This window comes from Pongo abelii, chromosome 17, assembly GCF_028885655.2.
Source record: "Pongo abelii isolate AG06213 chromosome 17, NHGRI_mPonAbe1-v2.0_pri, whole genome shotgun sequence".
In the NCBI taxonomy this organism is placed as follows: Eukaryota; Metazoa; Chordata; class Mammalia; order Primates; family Hominidae; genus Pongo; species Pongo abelii.
In genome coordinates this window covers 60,485,505-60,507,025 of record NC_072002.2, presented here as the reverse complement: position 1 = coordinate 60,507,025, position 21,521 = coordinate 60,485,505, and the positions used below count along the sequence as shown (strand labels likewise).

Genomic DNA, 21,521 nt, shown 5'->3' with positions numbered 1-21,521 from the left:
CTTCTCTATGGAGATGACATTTGAATTGAGATGTGGTAAGGTCAAGCTAGCCTTCTGGATGGCTGGGGAAAGGGGAGAGATAACGGTGAGGCTGGAAAGGATCAGTTAGAGGAACAGAAAGGCCAGTGCGACTTCAGTAGGAAGCAGGAATGGGCCAAATTGCTGAAAATCAGTTGACAAGAGCCAATTTGCTGAAACAATCAAGTCACTAAAAACTAGTTTCTGTTAATTACCTACAAAGCTAAAATATGCTGTTGCCTCATTTTCAACAATTTTTAAAAATTAGTAGGTTTTTGGGAGGCTGAGGCGGCTGGATAACGAGGTCAGGAGTTTGAGACCAGCTTGACCAATGGTGAAGCCCCGTCTCTACTAAAAATACAAAAATTAGCCGGGTGTGGTGACACGTGCCTGTAATCCCAGCTACTCAGGAGGCTGAGGCAGGAGAATCATTTGAACCCAGGAGACAGGGGTTGCAGTGAGCCAAGATCGCGCCACTGCACTCCAACCTGGGCGACAGAGCAAGACTCTGTCTCAAAAAAAAAAAAAAAAAAAAAATTAGTAGGTTTTATTATTTAGAGCGGTTTTAGGTTTACAAAACACTTGAACTCAAGCCCAGATTTCCCATCTGTTCCCCTATTTTTCCTATTATTAACATTTTGCATTAATGTGGTATATTTGTTACAATTATGCACCAATATGTATACATTATTATTCACTGAAACTCATGGTTTGTATTAGGTGTAGCTCTTTGTGTCCCATGGGTTTTGACAAATGAATAATGTCATATATCCACCATTATTGTATCATACAGAGTAGTTTCACTGCTCTAAAATTCCCCCGTGCTCCACTTTTTCATCCATCACTCTTCCCTTAAACCCCTGGCAACCAATGATCTTTTCACAATCTCTACAGTTTTGCCTTTTCTAGAATGTCATATGTAGACATGGGCCACATAATGACGTTTTGGTCAACAAGAGACTGCATATATGATGGTGGTCCCATAAAATAATAATGGAGCTGCTTTATACAGATGTACCATTTAAAAACATCCTCTGTACAAGTATTTTTACTATACCATTTCTGTTTAGATATGTTTAGATACATAATACTCACCAGTGTGTTACAATTGCCTACAATATTCAACACAGCGACATGCCATACAGGTTTGTAGCCTAGGAGCAATAGGCCATACCATATAGCCTCACTGTGTAGTAGGCTACACCATCTAGGTTTGTGTAACTACACTCTGTGATGTTCAAATAATGACAAAATCACCTAATGATGCATTTCTTACAACGTATCCCCATTGTTGAGTGACATATGACTGTAGTTGGAGTCATACAGTGTGTAGCCTTTTCAGAATGGCTTCTTTTACTTAGCGCTATGCATTCAAGATCCCCTCATGTCTTTTTGTGGCTTGATAGCTCATTTCTTCTTATCATTGATTAATGTTCCATTGTATGGATGTAGCAGTTTATCCGCTCACCTATTGAAGGATCTTGGTCGCTTCCAATTTTTGGCAATTATGACTAGAGCTTCTATAAACATTTGTGTGCAAGTTTGTGTGGGTGTAAGTTTTCAACTCAATTTAGTTGAGGTTTAGTTTCAATGAATCAGTCTTAATGGTCTGGCTGAATTGAATGTCATTTTCACATGTGTTTCACATCAAGATGTTTGCATACTCTGCTGTGCTCAAAACTCATGCAAGATGTTCGTTAGATCAAGCTGGGTAAAAAATCAGCAAGTTAGAGAAGGAGAAAAGACATTGGACTTCGATGAACATGTACCGAAAGAAACACTTTCTGTAAGTCGCTTCTAAAATCCTAACATTTAAGACTTGCTTAATTCTGAAATCTGAATATATAAAACATCCTCATTCCCATAAGTTATGGACCTGAAGTAAACTGAACTTGGGCTGGCCTCAGTGAAATGGCAGTAGTGAAGTTAAAAATAAGCTTAATCTATAACTTAATTTAAATGAAAACTTTGGAAAAAAACCTCAAGGACAACACAAAATGTCAATTTTATAAATAGCAAGTAGAAACAAGAGTCACATATTTCAAGGACTGGAGAAGGCTGACCCACTGAGACATGGAAGATGAAAAGTTCTTGGAATAAATAATGGACACTTGGTGTTACTTGTCGGAGGCAAAGTTAATCAGTCTGATGTGTAAACTTGGAGATTACTTTTTTGTGTTTATGTATTTTTGTTCATATGAATAGTCTAAAGATTTTGGTCAACTTGCAATCTATGCTTGTTTGCTTTTTCATTTGTAAAAAGATGGAAATTAATGGTATGATTGATCTCCAAGATGTACTCTACCTCTGATATCTTAGTACTCTAAAACTAGAGCACTGTAGGAAAGTAAATAGACTCTTTGATTACCTAGAACATTTAGGAGATGGGATAATCTTAGTAATTGTACCTTCTGATTCATCGATAATGAACACTGATTCATTTCTGGTTCAAAAAGTATTAGAAACTATAAATCTACTTTTGTCTGGGAAAATCCAAGTGCGGAGAACAGAAGGGAATTTGTTTTGGAGGATTCTTCCAATTATGCTTTGGGATTTGAAGATGGAGAAGATGGAAGAAACTGAATGGGAATGATTGCACTGAGGTCAGGTTTTACCTTAGAAAAAGTTGTTTTTTTTTTTAAATTAACATTAAACATTTTCTATTAACTTGCAATTTCTTGGGATAAAGAGATTCCCCAGTTAGCAGCTGTGAAATGCATCCCAGCCTTTACAGGGTTGTGGTTAGGTCTTCAAAGTTATATGGTGTCATAAGCCTTCAATATTTGTTGCACTTTGCTTATCTGGCTCGACTAGAGGCTAGCTGATAGAGATCAAAGACCTTCAAAATTGTATTGTGGTAAGGATGTGACATAGTAGTCCGAAGCTGTTTGGAATTTCTATGGGTTGGGCCCAAACGTTGTACTTGGAGTGAGAAGGAACACAAGTCAGCTGGTGAAGCAATGTTGGATATTACCCTGGGTTTGACCTAGTTCAAGTTCCTAGCTCCTAGTTCTATATTTGCTTTTGACAGTAGTGGCAGCACATTTGTTGTTTGATCTGGCTTGCTTTCTAGAGCTGCTGAGGTTTGGTGTCTCACTCTGTTCCTGTGGTCCCATATTTGCGGACCTAGTTCCAGTTTTGGGTATAGCCACTTTCTGGCACTCGCCTGCCTCCCCGCTCCTGTCTTGGGCATGCCCAGGGGTTCTCAGGGAATGCCATGGATCAGGAGGAGACCTGTGGGGTCTGCATTTCACACATCTTGGACGCATCACTGATTTACCCAGTAATATGATGCATCACTAATTTTACCCTGTGATATATGTGGTTGTTCACCTCTCAGGGATATCCAACAGAACTTCAACTTGTTTTTTATTAACTAGAAAAGTCTGAACATTAACTTTAGTGATACACTCAGAGGTGGTTGAATGTTTATAAGTTAAAACACCTACTTCAATTCTCAGGTTTTCTCTTTCAATGGAATTGTGAATTGAATTTCTCATGTCCCTGGGAGTTTGGGGTTTTTCTGGGATTTGGATCATGTTGATGTTTAGGTAGGTAATGTCAAACATTAACCAACTTTCTGAACATTGAAATCTACTGACTCTTATGCCTTCTATGTTAAGTTTCCAGGGATAATGGTCTTTCAAAAAGCCGTGACCTCAACATACATAATAGAAAATAATCTGTGTTGTTTTCAGTTTTATGTTCATTTTTTTTTTTTTCTCTTGAGACAGAGTCTTGCTCTGTCACCCAGGCTGGAGTGCAGTGGCGTGATCTTGGCTCACTGCAACCTCCACTTCCCAGGCTCAAGAGAGTCTCCCACCTCAGCCTCCCGTGTAGCTGGGATTACAGGTGCCCACCATGCACCCAGCTAATTTTTGTATTTTTGGTGGGAACAGGGTTTCATCACGTTGCCCAGGCTGGTCTTGAACTCCTGTCCTCAAGTGATCCTCCTGCCTTGGCCTCCCAAAGTGCGAGGATTACAGGTGTGAGCCACTGCACCCAGCCTTATGTTCAATATTTGTTATAAGAATCCAAACAGGCCAGGTGCGGTGTCTCACGCCTGTAATACCAGCTTTTTGGGCTGAGGCAGGTGGATCACCTGAGGTCAGGAGTACGAGACCAGCCTGTCCAACATAGTGAAAACCTGTCTCTACTAAAAATACAAAAAATTAGCTGGGTGTGGTGGTAGGTACCTGTAGTACCAGCTACTTGGGAGGTTGAGGCAGAAAAATCGCTTGAACCTAGGAGGTGGAGGTTGCAGTGAGCCGAGACTGCACCACTGCACTCCAGCCTGAGCAACACAGTGAGACTCCATCCCCCCCAAAAAAAAAAGAATCCACACAGTTCGGAGATAGAGATTGTCACTAGTACATGTATGGTGTGTTTCTTTTCTTTGCAGTTACATATAGTGGACCTGTACATTAACAAGTATGAGCTCATTTATAATGGGCTCATATATATAACTTTCATTTTTCTCCTGATATATTGTATCTTGTTATGTTAATGTATACAATTCTGCTTTATTCTAATATCTGTTCAGTTTTCCATCATGTGATTGTACCTAATTTATTTAAATAATCTTTATTGCTGAATATTTAGGTTGCTTCCAATTCTTTGTTATTATCATTTTTATTTTATTTTATTTTTTGGGAAAGGATCTCATTCCACTGCCTAGGCTGGAGTGCGGTTGTGCAATCACAGCTCACCTCAGCCTCGACCTCTCACCTTAGCATCCCAGGTAGCTGGGACCACAGGTGCATGCCACCATGCCTGGCTAATTTTTAAAATTTTTTGTAGAGATGGGGTTTTGCCATGTTTCCTAGGCTTGTCGCGAACTCCTGGGCTCAAGTGACCCGCCCACCTTGGCCTCCCATAGTGTTGGGATTATGACTGTGAACCACTGCACTTGGTCAATTTTTTGTCATTATGATGCTGCACTGAACATCCTTGTATACGAATCTTTTCATGTTTGTGTAGTTATTTCTGTAGGATAAACTCCTCATCGCCAAAGGCTATACATATTTAAAATTTTAATGGATATTGCTAATTTCCTCTGCGTTATGACAATGTGCAGTTCTGCCAGTAGAATTTGACAGTATTTCCCTATAGTTCCTTGCCAGTGTTAGAAATTTTCAACCTTTCCTAATTTGATGGATGAAAAATTATATCTTGTTTGCCTTTATTTGATTATTCATATTCATTCTCTTATTTAAAAATTGCTTATTGACCCTTTTTCTTTTTAGAGTGTTGCCTGTTTATATCTCTTACCCACTTGAGAAAATTGGTTGTTCTTTTTGTTTTGTTTTGTTTTTTGAGACGGAGTTTTGCTCTGTCACCAGGCTGAAGTGCTGTGGCGCAATCTCAGCTCACTGCAACCTCCGTCTCCCAGGTTCAAGCAATTCCCCTGCCTCAGCCTCCCGAGCAGCTGGGATTACAGGCACGTGCCACCACGCCCAGCTAATTTTTGTATTTTTCGCAGAGACGGGGTTTCGCCATGTTGGCCAGGATGGTCTCGATCTCCTGACCTCGTGATCCGCCTGCCTCGGCCTCCCAAAGTGCTAGGATTACAGGCGTGAGTCACCTCGCCCGGCCGGTTGTTCATTTTTATGGGATTGATTTTTAGGGCTCATTATGCACATTAATCTTTGATTAAATATTATTGCTCTTTTTTCCTCCTTATTTGTCATGTCTTTTTACGTTGTTTGAATATCTTTTTTTTTTTAACTTTTATTTTAAGTTCAGGGATACAAGTGCAGATTTGTTACACAGGTAACAAATTGTGTCATGGGGGTTTGTTGTACAGATTATTTCATCACCCAAGTATTAAGTCTAGTACCCATTAGTCATTTTTTCTGATCATCTCCCTCCTTCCACTCTCCACTCTCCAAAAGGCCCCAGTGTGTGTTGCTCCCCTCTATGTGTCCGTGTGTTCTCATCATTTCGCTCCCACTTGTAAATGAGAACATGTGGTATTTGGTTTTCTGTTCTTGTGTTAGTTGGCTATTACGCTGAATTTTGATGTTTTTAATTAAAGAAATTTAGATTTACTCTTGTAAATATAGTAGAAAGAATTCCTATGTGCTCTTCACTTGGATTCCTCAAAAGTTCTGTCCCTCTCTCTCTCCTTCTCTCTCTCTCTCTATACACACACACACACACACACTTTTTTTCTGAACCATTTGCAAGTAAAGAAGTAGGCATGATTTCTCTTTATCCACAAACATTTCAATGTGTATTTTCTAAATATAAGGATATTTTCTTATCACACAATCAATCACAATACAATGACAAATCAGGAAATAACATCAATATAATGCTATTAGCTAATATATAGACCCTACTCAAATTTCCCCAGTTGTTGCAATAATGTCCTTTCTAGCCAAAGAAGAAAACATTTCCCACTCAGGATTCCATGTGGCATTTAGCTGCGAGGTCTCCTCCGTCTGTTTTAACCTGGAATAGTTCCTCAGTCTCTCTGTGTCTTTATGAATTTAGCATTTTTGAAGAGTACGGGAGAGTTATTTTGTAGGATGTGCCCTGATTTGAGTTTGCCCGTTTCCTGATGATTAGATTCAGGCCATGTGTTTTGGGAGGAACATGGCAGGAGTGATGCTGTGTTAATCTCAGTAACAGAAGGCACATGATGCTTATTTGCCCTGTTACTTGGTGGTGTTAACTTTGATCCTTTGGTCAAGGTGGTTGTGTTAGCTTTCTGTTGCTGCTGTAACAAATTACCACAGACTTATGCTTAAAACAAGATAATTTATTACTTATGGTTCTGGAGGTCATAAGTCCGAAATGAGTTTCACTTGGCTAGAATTGAGTTGTCAGCAAGGCTGGCTCCTTCTGGAGGTTGTAGGGCAGAATCTCTTTTCTTGACTTTTCCAGATTCTAGAGATTGCCTGTACTCACTGCCTTGTGGCCTCTTCCTCCATCTTCAAGCCAGCTGCGTAGCATCTTCAAATCTCTTTCTCTGGCCTCTGTATTTGTCATTGACATCTCCTACCCTGACTCTATGACCCTCCTGGCTCTTTCTTAGGACCCTTGTGAATAGGTTGGATCCACTTGAATAATCCAGGGAAATTTTCCCATCCCAAGACATTAATGACATCTGCAATGTCCTTTTTGCTATGTGTGGAAGCATGTTCACAGGTCCTAAGGACCAGGATGTGGACATCTTTAGGGGCTCTTATTTAGCCTAGCATAGTGTTATTTTCTAGGTTTCTCAATTGTGAAATTACTGATTCCCCCTTTATAATTAATAAGTATCTTCAGGGGAAATATTTTGAAACCACATAAATATCCAGTTTCTTCTCAAATGAATACTAAATCCATTAGTCTTAACATCCATGGAAAATTCTTGCCTTAATCAATTATTGCTAAGACAGTTGCCAAGTGGTGATTAAAATTTTTTCCCAACTTTATTGAAGAACACTTACTGATGTTTTAAGTATATAATTTGATAGGTCTTTTTTTTTTTTTAAGATAGAATTTCGCTCTTATTGCCCAGGCTGGAGTGCAAAGGCATGATCTCGGCTCACCGCAACCTCTGTTTCCCAGGTTCAAGCAATTCTCCTGCCTCAGCCTCTCGAGTAGCTGGGATTACAGGCGTGTGCCACCATACCTGGCTAATTTTGTATTTTTAGTAGAGATGGGGTTTCTCCATGTTGGTCAGGCTGATCTTGAACTCCTGACCTCAGGTGATCAGCCTGCCTCGGCCTACCAAAGTGCTGGAATTACAAGTGTGAGCCACTGTGCCCGGCCAGTTTGATAGGTTTTGACATGTGTATTACATTCATGAAACCGCCACAATGAAGATAGTGAACATGTTCATTACCCCCCTGCCAGTTTCCTCATGGCCCTTTGACATCTCTTCCTCCGCATTATACCCTTCCCAGGCACCCACTGATCTGCTGTCACTATAGATTAGTTGCATTTTCTAGAATTTGTCAAATTGCAACACAGTAAGTACTTTTGTTTGCTTGGCTTCTTTCTCTTATACTTAATTTGAGATTTATCCATGTTGTTGTATGTATTAATAGTTTATTCTTTTCTATTAGTGAATAGTATTCTATTTTATAGACATGTCACTGTTTATCCATATACTTGTTGTTTTGTTTTGTTTTGAGACAGGGTGTCACTCTGTCACCTAGGCTGGAGTACAGTGGCGCAATCATGGCTCATTGCAACCTCCACCTCCTGGCTCAAGCCATCCTCCTATCTCAGCCTCCTGAGTAGCTGGAACTATAAGCCTGTGCCATCATGCCTGGCTAATTTTTATATTTTTTGTAGAGACGGGGTTTAGCCACATTGCCCAGGCTGGTCTTGAACTCCTGGACTCAAGAGATCCACCTGCCCCGGCCTCCCAAAGTGTTGGGATTACAGGCATGAGCCACCACACTCAGCCTGGACTTACTAATGAACATTTGGGTTGTTTCAAGAATTTGGCTATTACAAATCAAGCTGCTGTGAACAATCATGTATAAATCTTTATATGGTGGTTTTCTAATTCTATCTACATAATAAAACTGGCATTCTACTCTCCCCTCCCCACCATGTTAGTGTGGATTCATGGATTCTTATTTTATTTAATGCATTATGGATTCTTATTTTATTTGACACATTATAATATGTTACCATCTTTTTTTAAAATTATTTTTATTTTTATTTTATTTTATTTTTTGAGATGTAGTCTCACTCTGTCACCCAGGCGGGAGTGCAATGGTGTGATCTCGGCTCACTGCAACCCCCGCCTCCCAGGTTCAAGTGATTCTCCTGCCTCAGCCTCCCGAGTAGCTGGAATTACAGGTGTGCACCACCATGCCCAGCTAACTTTTGTATTTTTAGTAGAGAAGAGGTTTTGCCATGTTGGCCAGGTTGGTCTCAAACTCCTGACCTCAAGTGATCTGCCCGCCTCGTCCTCTCCAAGTGATGGGATTACAGGCATGAGCCACCATGCCCGACCATTACCATCATTATTAATCTTGATGTCCAAATTGTCCTAGATTTGCACAGTGGGAAGCTCCTTTAAACTGGATCCTATTTCCCTTTGATATATCCTCATCATTCTTTGAGCACTTCCTTGCTCTGGCACGAAATGTTACAGGCTTAATAGGTAATTTCCCTGCCCCAGTTCTGGAATCTGCTGTTTCTCCAAAGAGTCCTGGTTCCATTAAGCAGAGAATAATACTTAGAAACTAAGATTTGTGCTCTAGGTAAGCTCATTGCAATTTGTATGTTTCCAGGATTTCCCAACAGACAGAGCTAGGAAATACATTTATGCATGATGATACCTCCAATTCCATTTCAACATCATAGGGTTTATTCTAGCCTTCCTTCACTTGTAGTTTTCATTCCCTTCTAGTAGTGTGCTGGCAGATGTTTAACAACTGGCTCTCCAGTGGGTAAAAAGCCTGATAGGCAATGTTTGCCAGCATTCATGGTATAAAAGCTCCCTTCCATGGCCAGTTTCAAGCTAGCAACATGACATTACTGAATGGAGAATTAGAAAGAGATGTGTACAATTGGTTCTCACTAAGTAAGCCAGCTCTAGCATGCCACTGTTCCTTTTTCTATGAGAAACCTGGCTCCCATTATCCACAATAAGCAGTTTCAGAATTGCTAACCATACCATTGTGAAAAACAAGCTAGAATTTCATATTTGTACTTTTTTAAAAAAACTTTGGCTAGGAGTACATAGTCAAAATATTGTGTTCAAAATCACTTAGGTTGGCTGGGCACGGTGGCAGATCATTTACATTGAAAAAGAAATCCCAGAATTTTGATTTTAACTGGAATTGTTTTAACTTTCTAGATTTATTTGGGTAGAATTGACTCCTTCCATCTTCATCTAGGACTTATTTCTAGGCTGTATGGAGGTCTTCCTCTGTGTTCTTTGGCAATGTTTGCTAGTATTGCTTCAAAAAGACTTATTTCTAGGCTGTTCTGCCTATGGAGTAGCCATTCTTTTGTTCCTTTACTTTCCTAATAAACCTGTTTTCACTTAAAAAAAGACTTATTTCTAGGCATTTTAAAGATTTTGTTGGCATTTTGAACAGGATCTTTGTATTTTAAATTACATTTTAAAAGATTACTGTTAACATACAAGAAGGCTGTTGCTTTTTTGTATATTTATATTTTGTTCCCAGTTTTTCACTTTAATCTCTGGTTTTCTAAGTAGATACTTGTATTAACGATTTCTGATATTTTTATCTCTGTCTGTAGTGAGAAGTTGGGAAAGACATTGCCCAGGAAGTGGAGGGCATTTAGAGGGCCTCAGAGCTGTGCTTACCTTTTTTTTTCTCTTTTTATTGTGGAAGCTTTGAAGACTGCTGGGGACAGTGCCTTTTGCTGTTCTGGTTTTCATGCCCATGTTAGGCGCCTGTTGCGGGGTGGAGTCCTCGGACCAACTGCAACCTTGGCACAAATGTCACAACCAGCTGCTCTGCTTCCTCCTGGAGTGGGGCAGGCCATTGGCTGGGTTTCCAGTGACCTCCAAACACCCTGCCGACTTCTCCGAGGCAGCTCTAGTTTCAGCCTCTGCTGATGGAGAGCTTGGGGGCTTAAGTTCTAGGATTGTGTTGGAAAAGTTTGTGTATTTCCTTCTCTGTCTTGTCTGGGTTGGAACACTGTCTTCCGACCTCTGTCTATCTAGTCCTATCTGCTTTTTCTGTTGGAGAAATTCTTACAAATCTCCAGTTTCCTCATTGGGCCCCTCCCTGTTTTCTGTTGTTGCTGTGGATCATGTGTTATTTCAGTGTGGCTAGGGAACAGATGTGCGATAAACAAAAAAGTTCAATTTGCCATTAAGGGATGGAGGTAGGGAGAAAGGCTTCAGATAATAAACACAGTATAAGTATATTGTAGAAAGTTTAGAAAACATAGAAAAGTGCTAAGAAGAAAAATTGCTTTCAGTGTTTGGTACATATTCTTCTAGTTTTTTTTTTTTTTCTAATGTGTTCTTGGGTTGCACATTTTCTCAGGTTCTACTTTCACTTAACTTATTTTGAATCGAGTGAAGTTGCCTTTTTAAATGACCTGCTGACTTGAGAGTAGGGACATTTAGACATGTGAAAATGTCAAGTGTGGATCTAGCCTAGATGACGCTGAGGATTTTTGAGGGTTGTAGGATGCGAGGTGGGCAGATTGTGGGTTTGTGGAATAACACTGACGCAGGAACTGGGGTGGAATTTCATGCTTGTCTGCATTGTCCACTACTATTATTTAAGAAGGTTGAGGGACGCAACCATTATAGTGACTTTGACCTTAGGCTTGGGAGAACACAGCTGAACATACTGACATGCTAACAGTCATTTTCATATCCTTTGCTGAGGTATACCTGACACGTCTCCAACTCCTTCCCAGATGACAACACACACATTTTTGAATAGCCAACAGGCTATGTTTATTTCACCATTGTTTGCTTTCAATGAAAAAATTCACATGGTTATCTGACCTCTGTCTATCTAGTCCCATCTGCTTTTTCTATTGCAGAAATTCTTACAAATCTCCAGTTTCCTCATTGGGCCCCTCCCTGTTTTCTGTTGTTTCTGTGGATCATGTGTTATTTCAGTGTGGCTTGGGAACAGATGTGCGATAAACAAAAAAGTTCAATTTGCCATTAAGGGATGGAGGTAGGGAGAAAGACTTCAGATTATAAACACATCCTTTTCTGCTAACGTGCCTGGTCTTGAAAAATCCAAATGTGTTGTCCTTCATTTTTTTAATTGTTGAAGCAGTTGACAAACTCAAAGCATGTGATCTCCTTTAATCCTTCCAATAATCCCCATTTTACAGTGTAGTAAATTAACAGTAAGAGAGATTGAGTCTTTAGCTCAAAGTCACATAGTACGTGAATGGTAGAACTGCCACTCAAACCGAAGTGTAGCATGAAAGCCCGGGTGTGTTCCATCTAGAATTGCAAAGGAAATGGACTAGTGGACAAAGAGTTAGATATGCTCCTTGTCCTCAAATAAGGGAAGCTATGTAGTTGAGTGGTTTAAAAATTCAGACTATGGTCTGTTTCAAAATACAGATTTTGAGCCTCAATGGCCTGTCCTTTATAGGAAGATAATAATGATACATATGTCATAGGATTGTGGTAAGGATTCAACAAGATATTCCATGCAAAATACTTGATATGCTATTTGGCATACAGCAAGTACTCAATGTATATTAAACATATTTTTGTTTTTGTTTTTGAGGCGCATTCTCGCTCTGTTGTCCAGACTGGAGTGCAGTGGCGTGATCTCAGCTCACCACAACCTCTGCCTCCTGAGTTTAAGCGATTCTCCTGCCTCAGCCTCCTAAGTAGCTACAGGCTACAGTACTCCTGAGTACTGCAGGCGCGTGCCACCATGCCTGGCTAATTTTTGTATTTGTAGTAGAGACGAGGTTTCACTGTGTTGGCCGGGCTGGTCTCGAACTCCTGACCTCATGATCTGCCCGCCTTGGCCTCCCAAAGTACTGAGATTACAGGCATGAGCCACCGCGCCTAGCCCTAGACATAATTATTAATATTAATTAATAATAATCCATATATACAGAATTTGATCCATTTGGTTGTACTTCATAGAGTGGTAAGTAAACAGGAAAGAAAGATCAAGGTTGACAGCATAGGGAGGTAACATGAACTTCGTAGTCTTTATCCCAAGTCTGCTGTTTTATAGCTCTTAATAAATAACTGAGAGATTTGGATAATATTGTTAGTTGAGAATTAAAATTTTTCATAGTGGTTGGAAGCAGTGACAAGGAAAGCGAATAAGGAAAGCTTCCTAGTGCCTTGTTTCCTCCACCTGTAAAACATAGAAAGAGCTCCTGTCTCACTGTGTTTGTGGAACATGCTGTGGTTCTTTAATGCAAAGTGCAGTGCACTTATGCACCCTATGCCCAGGCACCAAACAAACTGCAGCCTTTGTATGAGATGCAAAGTAACTGGCCTCCTCCCTGTTCTAGTGGGGCTCTCTGGGCTTCCAAAAGCCATCATTGCCAACTTGCATGTTTTACTCAAGATTGGAGGTTTTTTAAACAATGAAATGCAAACCATGGAGGGTCTTCTCTGGCCTCTTCTTTGCACTTCTGACAGTCATTCTCTCACCTCCCCATTCTGTAGTGTTCTTTATTTTCACAGGCCTGCATCCTGCTTTCTTCTTCTTATAAGCTCCTCTAGGCAGGAACCATGATGGTTCTTTTAGCCTTTTATATTTTGTATGGCCACAATTGTCAAACTGCATTCCAAGTCACTTGGAAGGTGTACAGAAGTGTAGAGACTGCCATGCCCTGCCCCAGGTTCAGAATTAGCAGGGCTGGGGTGGGACTGAGGGGTCTGCATGTTTATCAAGCTGCCTGAGTGATTCTAGCCTGCTGATCCCTGGAGCCCATGTCTATAGAGGCTGTATAGCAGACATCATGAGAGGAGTGGGCTGGAGATGCAGCACAGAACTAGATGTGCAGATGCTCAGCAGCGGGACCCCTAACCCTGATGGTGGCTTTGGAGACGCGGGTGCTGTTTGCTTCCCCTCTACTCCTTATGCTTCTGCCCAGAAGCCATGGGAGGATAGAAGAGGTGAAAAGGAGCATAGAAATAAGTTCTCAGAGGCCCTGCAGCATGGAAAGAGTAGAGGCTTTTCCCCCCAGCAAGTTTATGCAGTTATTCCAGAGTCATTTGTTGGGAAGACTACCATTTTCCCATGGAATAGCTTTGGCAACTTTGTTGAAAGTCAGTTGACCATATATAAGTGAGTCTATTTCTGCATTCTATTCTGTTCTGTTGGTCTGTTTGTCTATCCTCTGAAAGGTACATACTGTTTCAATTACCATAGCTTCAAAAAATGTTGTTCTTTTGTTGTTGTTGAGGCAGGCTCTTGCTCTGTCGTCCAGGTTGGAGTGCAGTGGTGCAAAGCTCACTACAGCCTTAACCTCCTGGGCTCAAGCAAGTCTCCTCCTTCAGCCTCCTGAGCAACTGGGACTACCGGTGTGGGTGTGCACCACCACACCCGGGTCAAAAAAAGTTTCAAAGTCAGGTGGTATGAGTCCTCCAACTTTGTTTTTCTTTAAAAAAATGATTTTTTTTTTTTTTTTTTTGCCTATTCTAGGTCCTTGGTAATTCTTTATAAATTTTAGGCTTGACTTGCAAATTTCTACAGAAAAGACTTTCGGGATTTTGATGGGATTGTGTTGGATCTATAGATCAATTTGGGGAAATTGATATTTTAACAATATTCACTCCTTCAATCCACAAACATGGTATATACCTACCTTTATTTAGGTCTTCTTCCATTTCTTTTAGCTGTACCTTTTGTAATTTTCAGTGAAGAAATCTTGCAAAACTTCTTGTGTTATCCCTGTATAGTTTATCTTTTTAATGCTAATATAAATAAATGTTTACATTTTTTTCTTTCCTTTTTTTCCACTGGTATATAGAAATGCAATAGATTTTTGTATATTGACCTTGTGTCCTGCAACTTTGTTAAACTGACTAGTTTTAGTAACTTTTTTGTAAACTTCTTAGAATTTTCTATGTCCATAATCATGTTGTCTACAAATAAGGCAGTTTTACTTTTTCCTTTCCAATATGTATGTTCTTTATTTCTTTTTCTTGCCTAGCACTGGCTAGGACATTGAGTGTGTTGAATAGAAGTAGTGAGAGCAGACATCCTTGCCTTGTTCCTGATCTTAGGAAGGAAGTATTCTGTGTTTCACCTTAAATAGGCTGTTAGCTGAGGCTTTTTGTAGATACTATTTGTCAGATTGAGGACATTCCATTCTCTTAATGATTTGTTGATTTTCTATTGTGAGATGGTATTGAAGTCTTTCAAATCCTTTTTCTGCATTATATGACTTTTCTTATATTTTTCTGTTAATATGGTGAGTTATATTAATTGACTTTCAAAAGTTAAACTAGGCCAGGCGTGGTGGCTCATGCCTGTAATCCCAGCACTTTGGGAAGCCGAGGTAGGCGGAATACAAAAACTAGCTGGGCATGGTGGCACACCTCAAGTGATGGCAGATCACTTGAGGTCAGGAGTTCGAGACCAGCCTGGCCAACATGGTGAAACCCTGTTTCTACTAAAAAAATACAAAAATTAGCTGGGTGTGGTGGTGCATGTCTGTAATCCCAGCTACTTGGGAGGCTGAGGATGGAGAATCGCTTGAACCCACGAGGGGGAAGTTGCGGTGTGCGAGATCGCACCACTGCACTCTAGCCTGGGCGACAGATGGAGACTCTGTCTCAAAAAAAAAAAAAAAAAAGTTTAACTTGGTTAACTTGATCATAATGTGTTATACTTTTTGGTAAAGGTTTTTACATCTCTGTTTATAAGAGATATTTTTCTGTAATATTCTCTATTTTTTTTTTTTAAATAATGCCCTTATCTTTTTTTTGGTAACAGGGTTATGCTAGTCTCATAAAACAAGTTGAGAAGTATTTTTCTATTTTCTGAAAGAGTTTGAATGAATTAGTGTTACTTTTTTCCTTTAATGTTTGATAGAATTCAACAGTGAATTCATCCGGGTCTAATGTTTTCTTTGTGGGAAAGTGTTAAATTATGTATTCAATTTCCTTAAACATATAGGGCTATTCACATATCTGTTTCTTTTCTTTCTTTCTTTCTTTTTTTTTTTTTTGAGATGGAGTCTCTCTGTCACCCAGGCTGGAGTGCAGTGGCACGATCTCGGCTCACTGTAACCTCTGCCTCCCGGGTTCAAGAGATTTTCCTGCCTCAGCCTCCCGAGTAGCTGGGACTACAGGCACGTGCCACCACACCTAGCTGATTTTTTGTATTTTTAGTAGAGACAGGGTTTCACCATGTTGGTCAGGCTGGTCTTGAACTCCCGACCTCAGGTGATCCACCCGCCTCAGCCTCCCAAAGTGCTGGGATTACAGGCGTGAGCCACCGCGCCGGGCCGTTTTATTTTTTTGAAACAGAGTCTCACTCTGCTGCCCAGGCTGGAGTGCAGTCGCACGATATCAGCTCACTGAAACCTCTGCCTCCTGGGCTCAAGTTCTCTGGCCTCAGCCTACCAAGTAGCTGGGACTACAGACGTGTGCCACCATGCCCAGCTAGTTTTTGTATTTTAGCAGAGATGGGGTTTCACCATGTTGACCAGGCTGGTCTTGAATTCCTGGTCTCAAGTGATCTGCCTGCCTTGGCCTCCTAAAGTACTGGGATTACAGGCATGAGCCACTGTGCCTGGCCAGTGCTAGCCATTTTAAAAGACTCAATTTAAATTTTATTTATTCTTCTTCTTATTATATTATAATTAATATTAAAATAAATAAATAATATTTATTTTATTACTCTCTTCTCTGATGACCCTAGCCAGTCCTCTCTCGTCTACTGCATTCATTACATATTTTCTCTGTATAGTCTTATATACTGGCCTCTAATTTTCCTTGTGCACACATGTTTATTTTATGTACTAACTCTCTAAATGAATGGTAGGAACTGATTGCAGGAACTCTGTCTTATGCTGGCTTTGTAAACTTTTTAGTACTTCGTATTAGTTGATATGTAATTAACAGACATTTCTCAAACAGTATTAATATGGAAACTACTGCGGATGATAGTTTGGGCATAATCCAGATGCCCTTTAAGGAGTTAAATGATTCTTTTAAAAGATGTTAACTCATGATACCAAATAGTACATGCTAGAGGATGTCTTGGTGCATCGTGCAGCCCTTTTCCTTGGCCCTCCTATTCTTATTTTTGTCAGTCAACTTACCACTCGTGTTCTCTGAGTAACAAAGGCAGGAGTTTCCAGACAAGTCCTCCACCACTTTAACTTGGCCTTCAGCATCTTTGTTTTCTCCTGGGGATTTCCTTTCTTGGTTGCCTCTGTAGTCCAGCCACTCCTCTGAAGCAGCAATTCTGGGTTTGTTAAAGGCTGGCAGCTGGGAGGTCTGTGGTTTTGGTTTGTGTTTCCAGGAAACTCTGGCCTAGTTCCACCTGTGCAGTCCCACTCAAAGAGTTTCCTCATCCTTAATTAAGAAAAAGGGGCCAGGTGTGGTGGCTCATGCCTGTAATCCCAGCACTTTGGGAGGCCGAGGCGGGAGGATCGCTTGAGCTCAGAAGTTCAAGACCAGCCTGGGCAACATAGCGAAATCTCAACTCTACTTAAAAAAAAAAAAAAAAAAAAAAAAGCCAAGTATGGTGGTGTGTGCCTGTAGTCCCAGCTACCTGGGAGGCTAAGGCGGAAGGATTGCTTGAGCCTGGGAGATCGAGGCTGCAGTGAGCCATGTTCATGCCAGTGCACTCCAGCGTGGGTGACAGAGTGAGCCCCTGTCTCAAAATGAAAAAAAAGAAAAGAAAAGAGGAATCTCAATGTTTTTCTCTGGGAAGGGCAAAGACTCCTGTCTACAAACCAGTTTTGACACTGACCATTTGGTACGCATTCATTCATCACTCAGGAATCTGTTTTCATTGTTCTCTTCTAATGCATCTGGCAGCAAGCACAATAGGCCTTTTCATTCTCCAGAATTTTACTGTAGGCCTTTGATGTGAATAATAAGATTTTTTGGGAGGGGATGCAGGGGTAGTTCAAAACTTGAAAGAAGCTGCAAGCACTTGCAGTAGAGTGGGGACAGAAAGGTATTCACAGGCATGATAGCAAATAACAAATTCAGATGCTGGGGACTCTGAGAACCTAGAGAAGGGAGCATTGGGGCTACTCAGAGAAGACTTTGAGAAAACCTGGGAATTGAGGGGCTAGATCTGGATTCAGGAGAGGATAATGTTAGCATCGTCTTAGAGCTGCTGCTGAGTGCTGCATTTCAGGGGCAGTTAGATGCCTTCCTGGCTAAGACAGAGGAGTATGTATGGAGGAGGCCAGTGGACAAATGAGGCTTTGGTGGAAGCTGTTTTTTGGGCTTTCTAAGGTCTAAATTTGTGCTCAAACAACCGTCACAAAGCATAGAATTAAACATTTCTAACTTAGATTCATAACTTGTAAAAGTTTTGATGATTTTATAGGTCCATTTGAAAAGTGCAAGGTGACATGGCTTATTAGGGTGCCAAGTTGAAATCAGCCCCAGGCCTGGGTCCTGCTGGGTCTTTCTGGGACTGCTGTCTGCTCAACTAGGCCATCATAAGTGGCAGCAAATGTAAGAGAGAAATTCTGCTTCTCCAGTGTCCAGGGCTGGGTAGAGAGGTATCTTTAGAAACCCCTTATCCCATACAGAACTACACTTCCTTCTGCAAACTGGCGCTGGGAAGAGTTGGACTGCCTTGGCTGGGATGGGGTGGATGAGTTCAAAACTCCCCAGGGAACATCCAGAGGCCAGCTAACCAACCTCTTAGGGACTATAGTCTGAATCAGACAACCCATTGTATGCATTCGGGGGTAGAAAGGAGGGAACCAGCCTCCTTAGGGGACACTTTGGAGTGTTATTTAGTGTACTGATTTGTTGGTTTGGGGACTTGTTGGCTTGATTTTTAAAATGTACTGCATCTGAGGCTACTGGTTTGGGGGACTTAGCCTGGTCCCTCCAACCTTGGAAAGCACAGTAGAATAAAATATAAATAAACTGCTAATTTAAAAATTTGGCCAGGCGTGGTGGCTCACGCCTGGCACTTTGGGAGGCCAAGGTGGGCAGATTGCTTGAGGTCAGGAGTTCGAGACTAGACTGGGCAACATGGTGAGACCCTTGCCTTTACTAAAAATACAAAAAATAGCTGGGTATGATGGCACGTCCCTGTAGTCCCAGCTACTCAGGAGGCTGAGGCAGGAGGATCACTTGAGCCCAGGAGGCGGGGTTGCAGTGAGCCAAGATCGTGCCACTGCACTCTAGCCTGGGCGACAGAGTGAGACCCTGTATCAAAAAGAAAAACAAAACAAAACATATATATATATATATACACACACACACATATATATGTATGTATGTATGTGTGTGTGTATATATATATTCCTTCTCCCCTAATTGGGGCCAATGACCACGGAGAGCATGCTTCATGCTTCCCAGTGGACAGACAGCCCCATTCCCCCACTCCTGAGTGCTGGTTCCTGACTCCTGGCTCTGAGCTGCTTGTCTTTTGTAGAGATACACTTGACCCTCAATAGCGCTAACTGGTGGCAGGAAGAGCTATCAGGGTCAAGTTCAGTGGCAAGTTTAAGGACAGAGTAAAAATTGTATAGCACCAGCATACATGGTCCTGTAGCGTGAGTCAGTTTCCATCCGGCAGTATGAGGAAGCACATGACAGAAGGCTGGAGTGGGCACCCAGCTCCTTCTCCCTCTCCTGGCCTGAATTTGGGCTTCAGTAGAGGATCCATAGAGGGACCTCAGCCTAGCCAGCTCCCTCATCCATGTGCCTGTGATTCATCTGTCACCTCCTGTTTTGTGGCCCTTCAGTCTCATCAATTAAAAAACTCTTTCACACTACATGCGTTCTTACTTCTTCCATTGTTCTTCTCAGCTACCTGTGTCTTGGAGGTAAAGTGTTACCGAACTGAACTTGGGTCTGCTCACTGGGCACAGCAAAGCCCAACATTGACACAAATGTTTGCAGTTACAGAAAGAAAGGCATTTATTGCAGGGCACCAAGCAAGGAAAAGGGGCATGATGGCTTACAAGCAAGGGTTTTTAAAGGCAGGAATGAGGGGGTTTCCAAAGTGAGTTAGGGGCTGAGGAATTTGTGGAACTTCCTTATACATTTTCTGGTTCCAGTCTGTCGAAGGTCAACATGACTGTGATCAGCATTTCTCATCAGGTGAGAGTCCTGGTTTCTGAAAAACAACTCAAGGATGTACATAAAGATGTTATCTTTGTTTCTATAGGGAACCAAATATCTTGTGACCCTGACTTACTTGGGTGGCTTGGTTGGTGGATTATTCATTCACATCCCTAATTTCTGGTTGCAGGGCTAGCTAGATACCTAGAATTTTCCTTGAAGGAACTGAAACATGTTCCTTCATCTCCAGGGTGAGGGTGGAGAAGCCTGACAGGCTCCTAAGGGGGTCCCTGCGCCATCTCAAAGTGAGTCAGCAACATTCCATGGCCAGCTTCCCACCTCTTTTGTCCCATCTTCTCTCCGGCCTTGGGGCTGCCTTCCGTTCCTGGTCTGATGCCATGTTGTCTTTCCCCCAGAGTGCAGACATCCTCAGCACGATCGGCTATGACAACATTATCCAACATCTGAACAATGGCCGCAAGAACTGCAAAGAGTTTGAAGACTTTCTAAAAGAAAGGTACGATGCTCTGTCCTCTCTGAAGAGGGTGGGCCAAGATGTCTCCAAACAGACAAGGAACAATTTCCTATTTTTCATTTGTGTTTAATGGTTCTGAAGACCCTCTGCTCTAGGTTATGGAATGATACCTGAGAAGTACATGATACTTCTGTCCTAAAGTTCTTAGAAACAAGTTTGACACATAAGATTTATGATGAAACTGTGAACGAATTATAGTAAGAAAAGACATATACTTAGTACTATGGTACAAATAACATTGAAAGACCCCATGATGTAGCTTTTAGACTGCTGAGGAAGAGACTGCTGAGGATTGGCAAAGAAGGAAAGGAGAAGGAAGGAAAAAGGAAGGAGAGAGGGAGGGAGGGAAAGAAAGAAGGAAATAAAATAGAGGACGGGGTGGCTTCATGGAGGAGTAGGTCCTTGTGGTGGCCCTCAGAGGGTGAGGTGGATTTGACAGGTGAAGAAGTACCTGGATATCTGGGAGAAGAGCAAGCTTGAGGTGGGAATCAGATGGCCCACATGGTTAGAGGGAGGCAGAGTGCAGCTCAGAGACCAGGAGGATGAGGAGCTGTGGGAAAGCTGTGAAGCCGATCATGACGCTCCTAGGGGTGTCAGGGCATGGTAGTCCATGGGGAACTGGCATGGTTTAGAGGATTTTCTTTTCTTCTTTTTAAAAATGGATAAGATTTTTAAAAAAACAAAACTTAGTTTTGTGGAAACTTATTGATCTAGAATATTCCATTTTACAGAGGTTCTGGATGAAAGAATATGTTAAGAGAGTTTGGGGCCAAAGATCAGGATCCTTGCCAAGATTCAAATTAATGAACAGGTTCTATTTGTAAGGCAGTAAGTGAAAGGCTCAGAACCCAGAGATACAGACATCAAAGCATTTTCCATCAACTCTCTCACTTTCTACTCAAGAGAAAATTAGGTAACGATCAAACTTATTCACACTGGTTGCCCAGCCCTTGGGTGGTGAGGCCTGTCCCCTTGAGCCATCCCAAAGGTCTGGAGGACCTGGAGGCCTCAGGAGGGGTGAACCGAGAGAGGCTCGTCTACTGTCAGTGCCGTGGAGCTGGCTGCTGCTCCTCCCCCTTTAAGGGAGCAGCTCCCTTCTTTTCTACCCAAGATGGTTGACAGAGTTGACACCCAGTTAAAAAGTGTGCCTTTCTTTTTACAAACACTGGCAGTGGGCTTCCTGCTTCCTTCAACAGTGCTAGGACAAAGAGTTTCATGAGCATGAAGGATCTAGAGATTGCAGAAGACTCTGCTTTTTTCTGTTCCTCCCCCAGTTATGGCTGCTGTAAATTTCCT

General features: G+C 41.5%; 1 protein-coding gene across 1 annotated transcript in view; it reads left to right on the top strand.

Moving 5' to 3' along the window:
- Nucleotides 1-21,521, top strand: part of PSTPIP2 (proline-serine-threonine phosphatase interacting protein 2) — a 93,961-nt gene that overhangs the window by 17,036 nt on the left and 55,404 nt on the right. Inside the window, 1 exon segment of the mRNA NM_001131892.1 lies at nt 20,107-20,207. Coding sequence (NP_001125364.1) covers nt 20,107-20,207 — 101 coding nt within the window.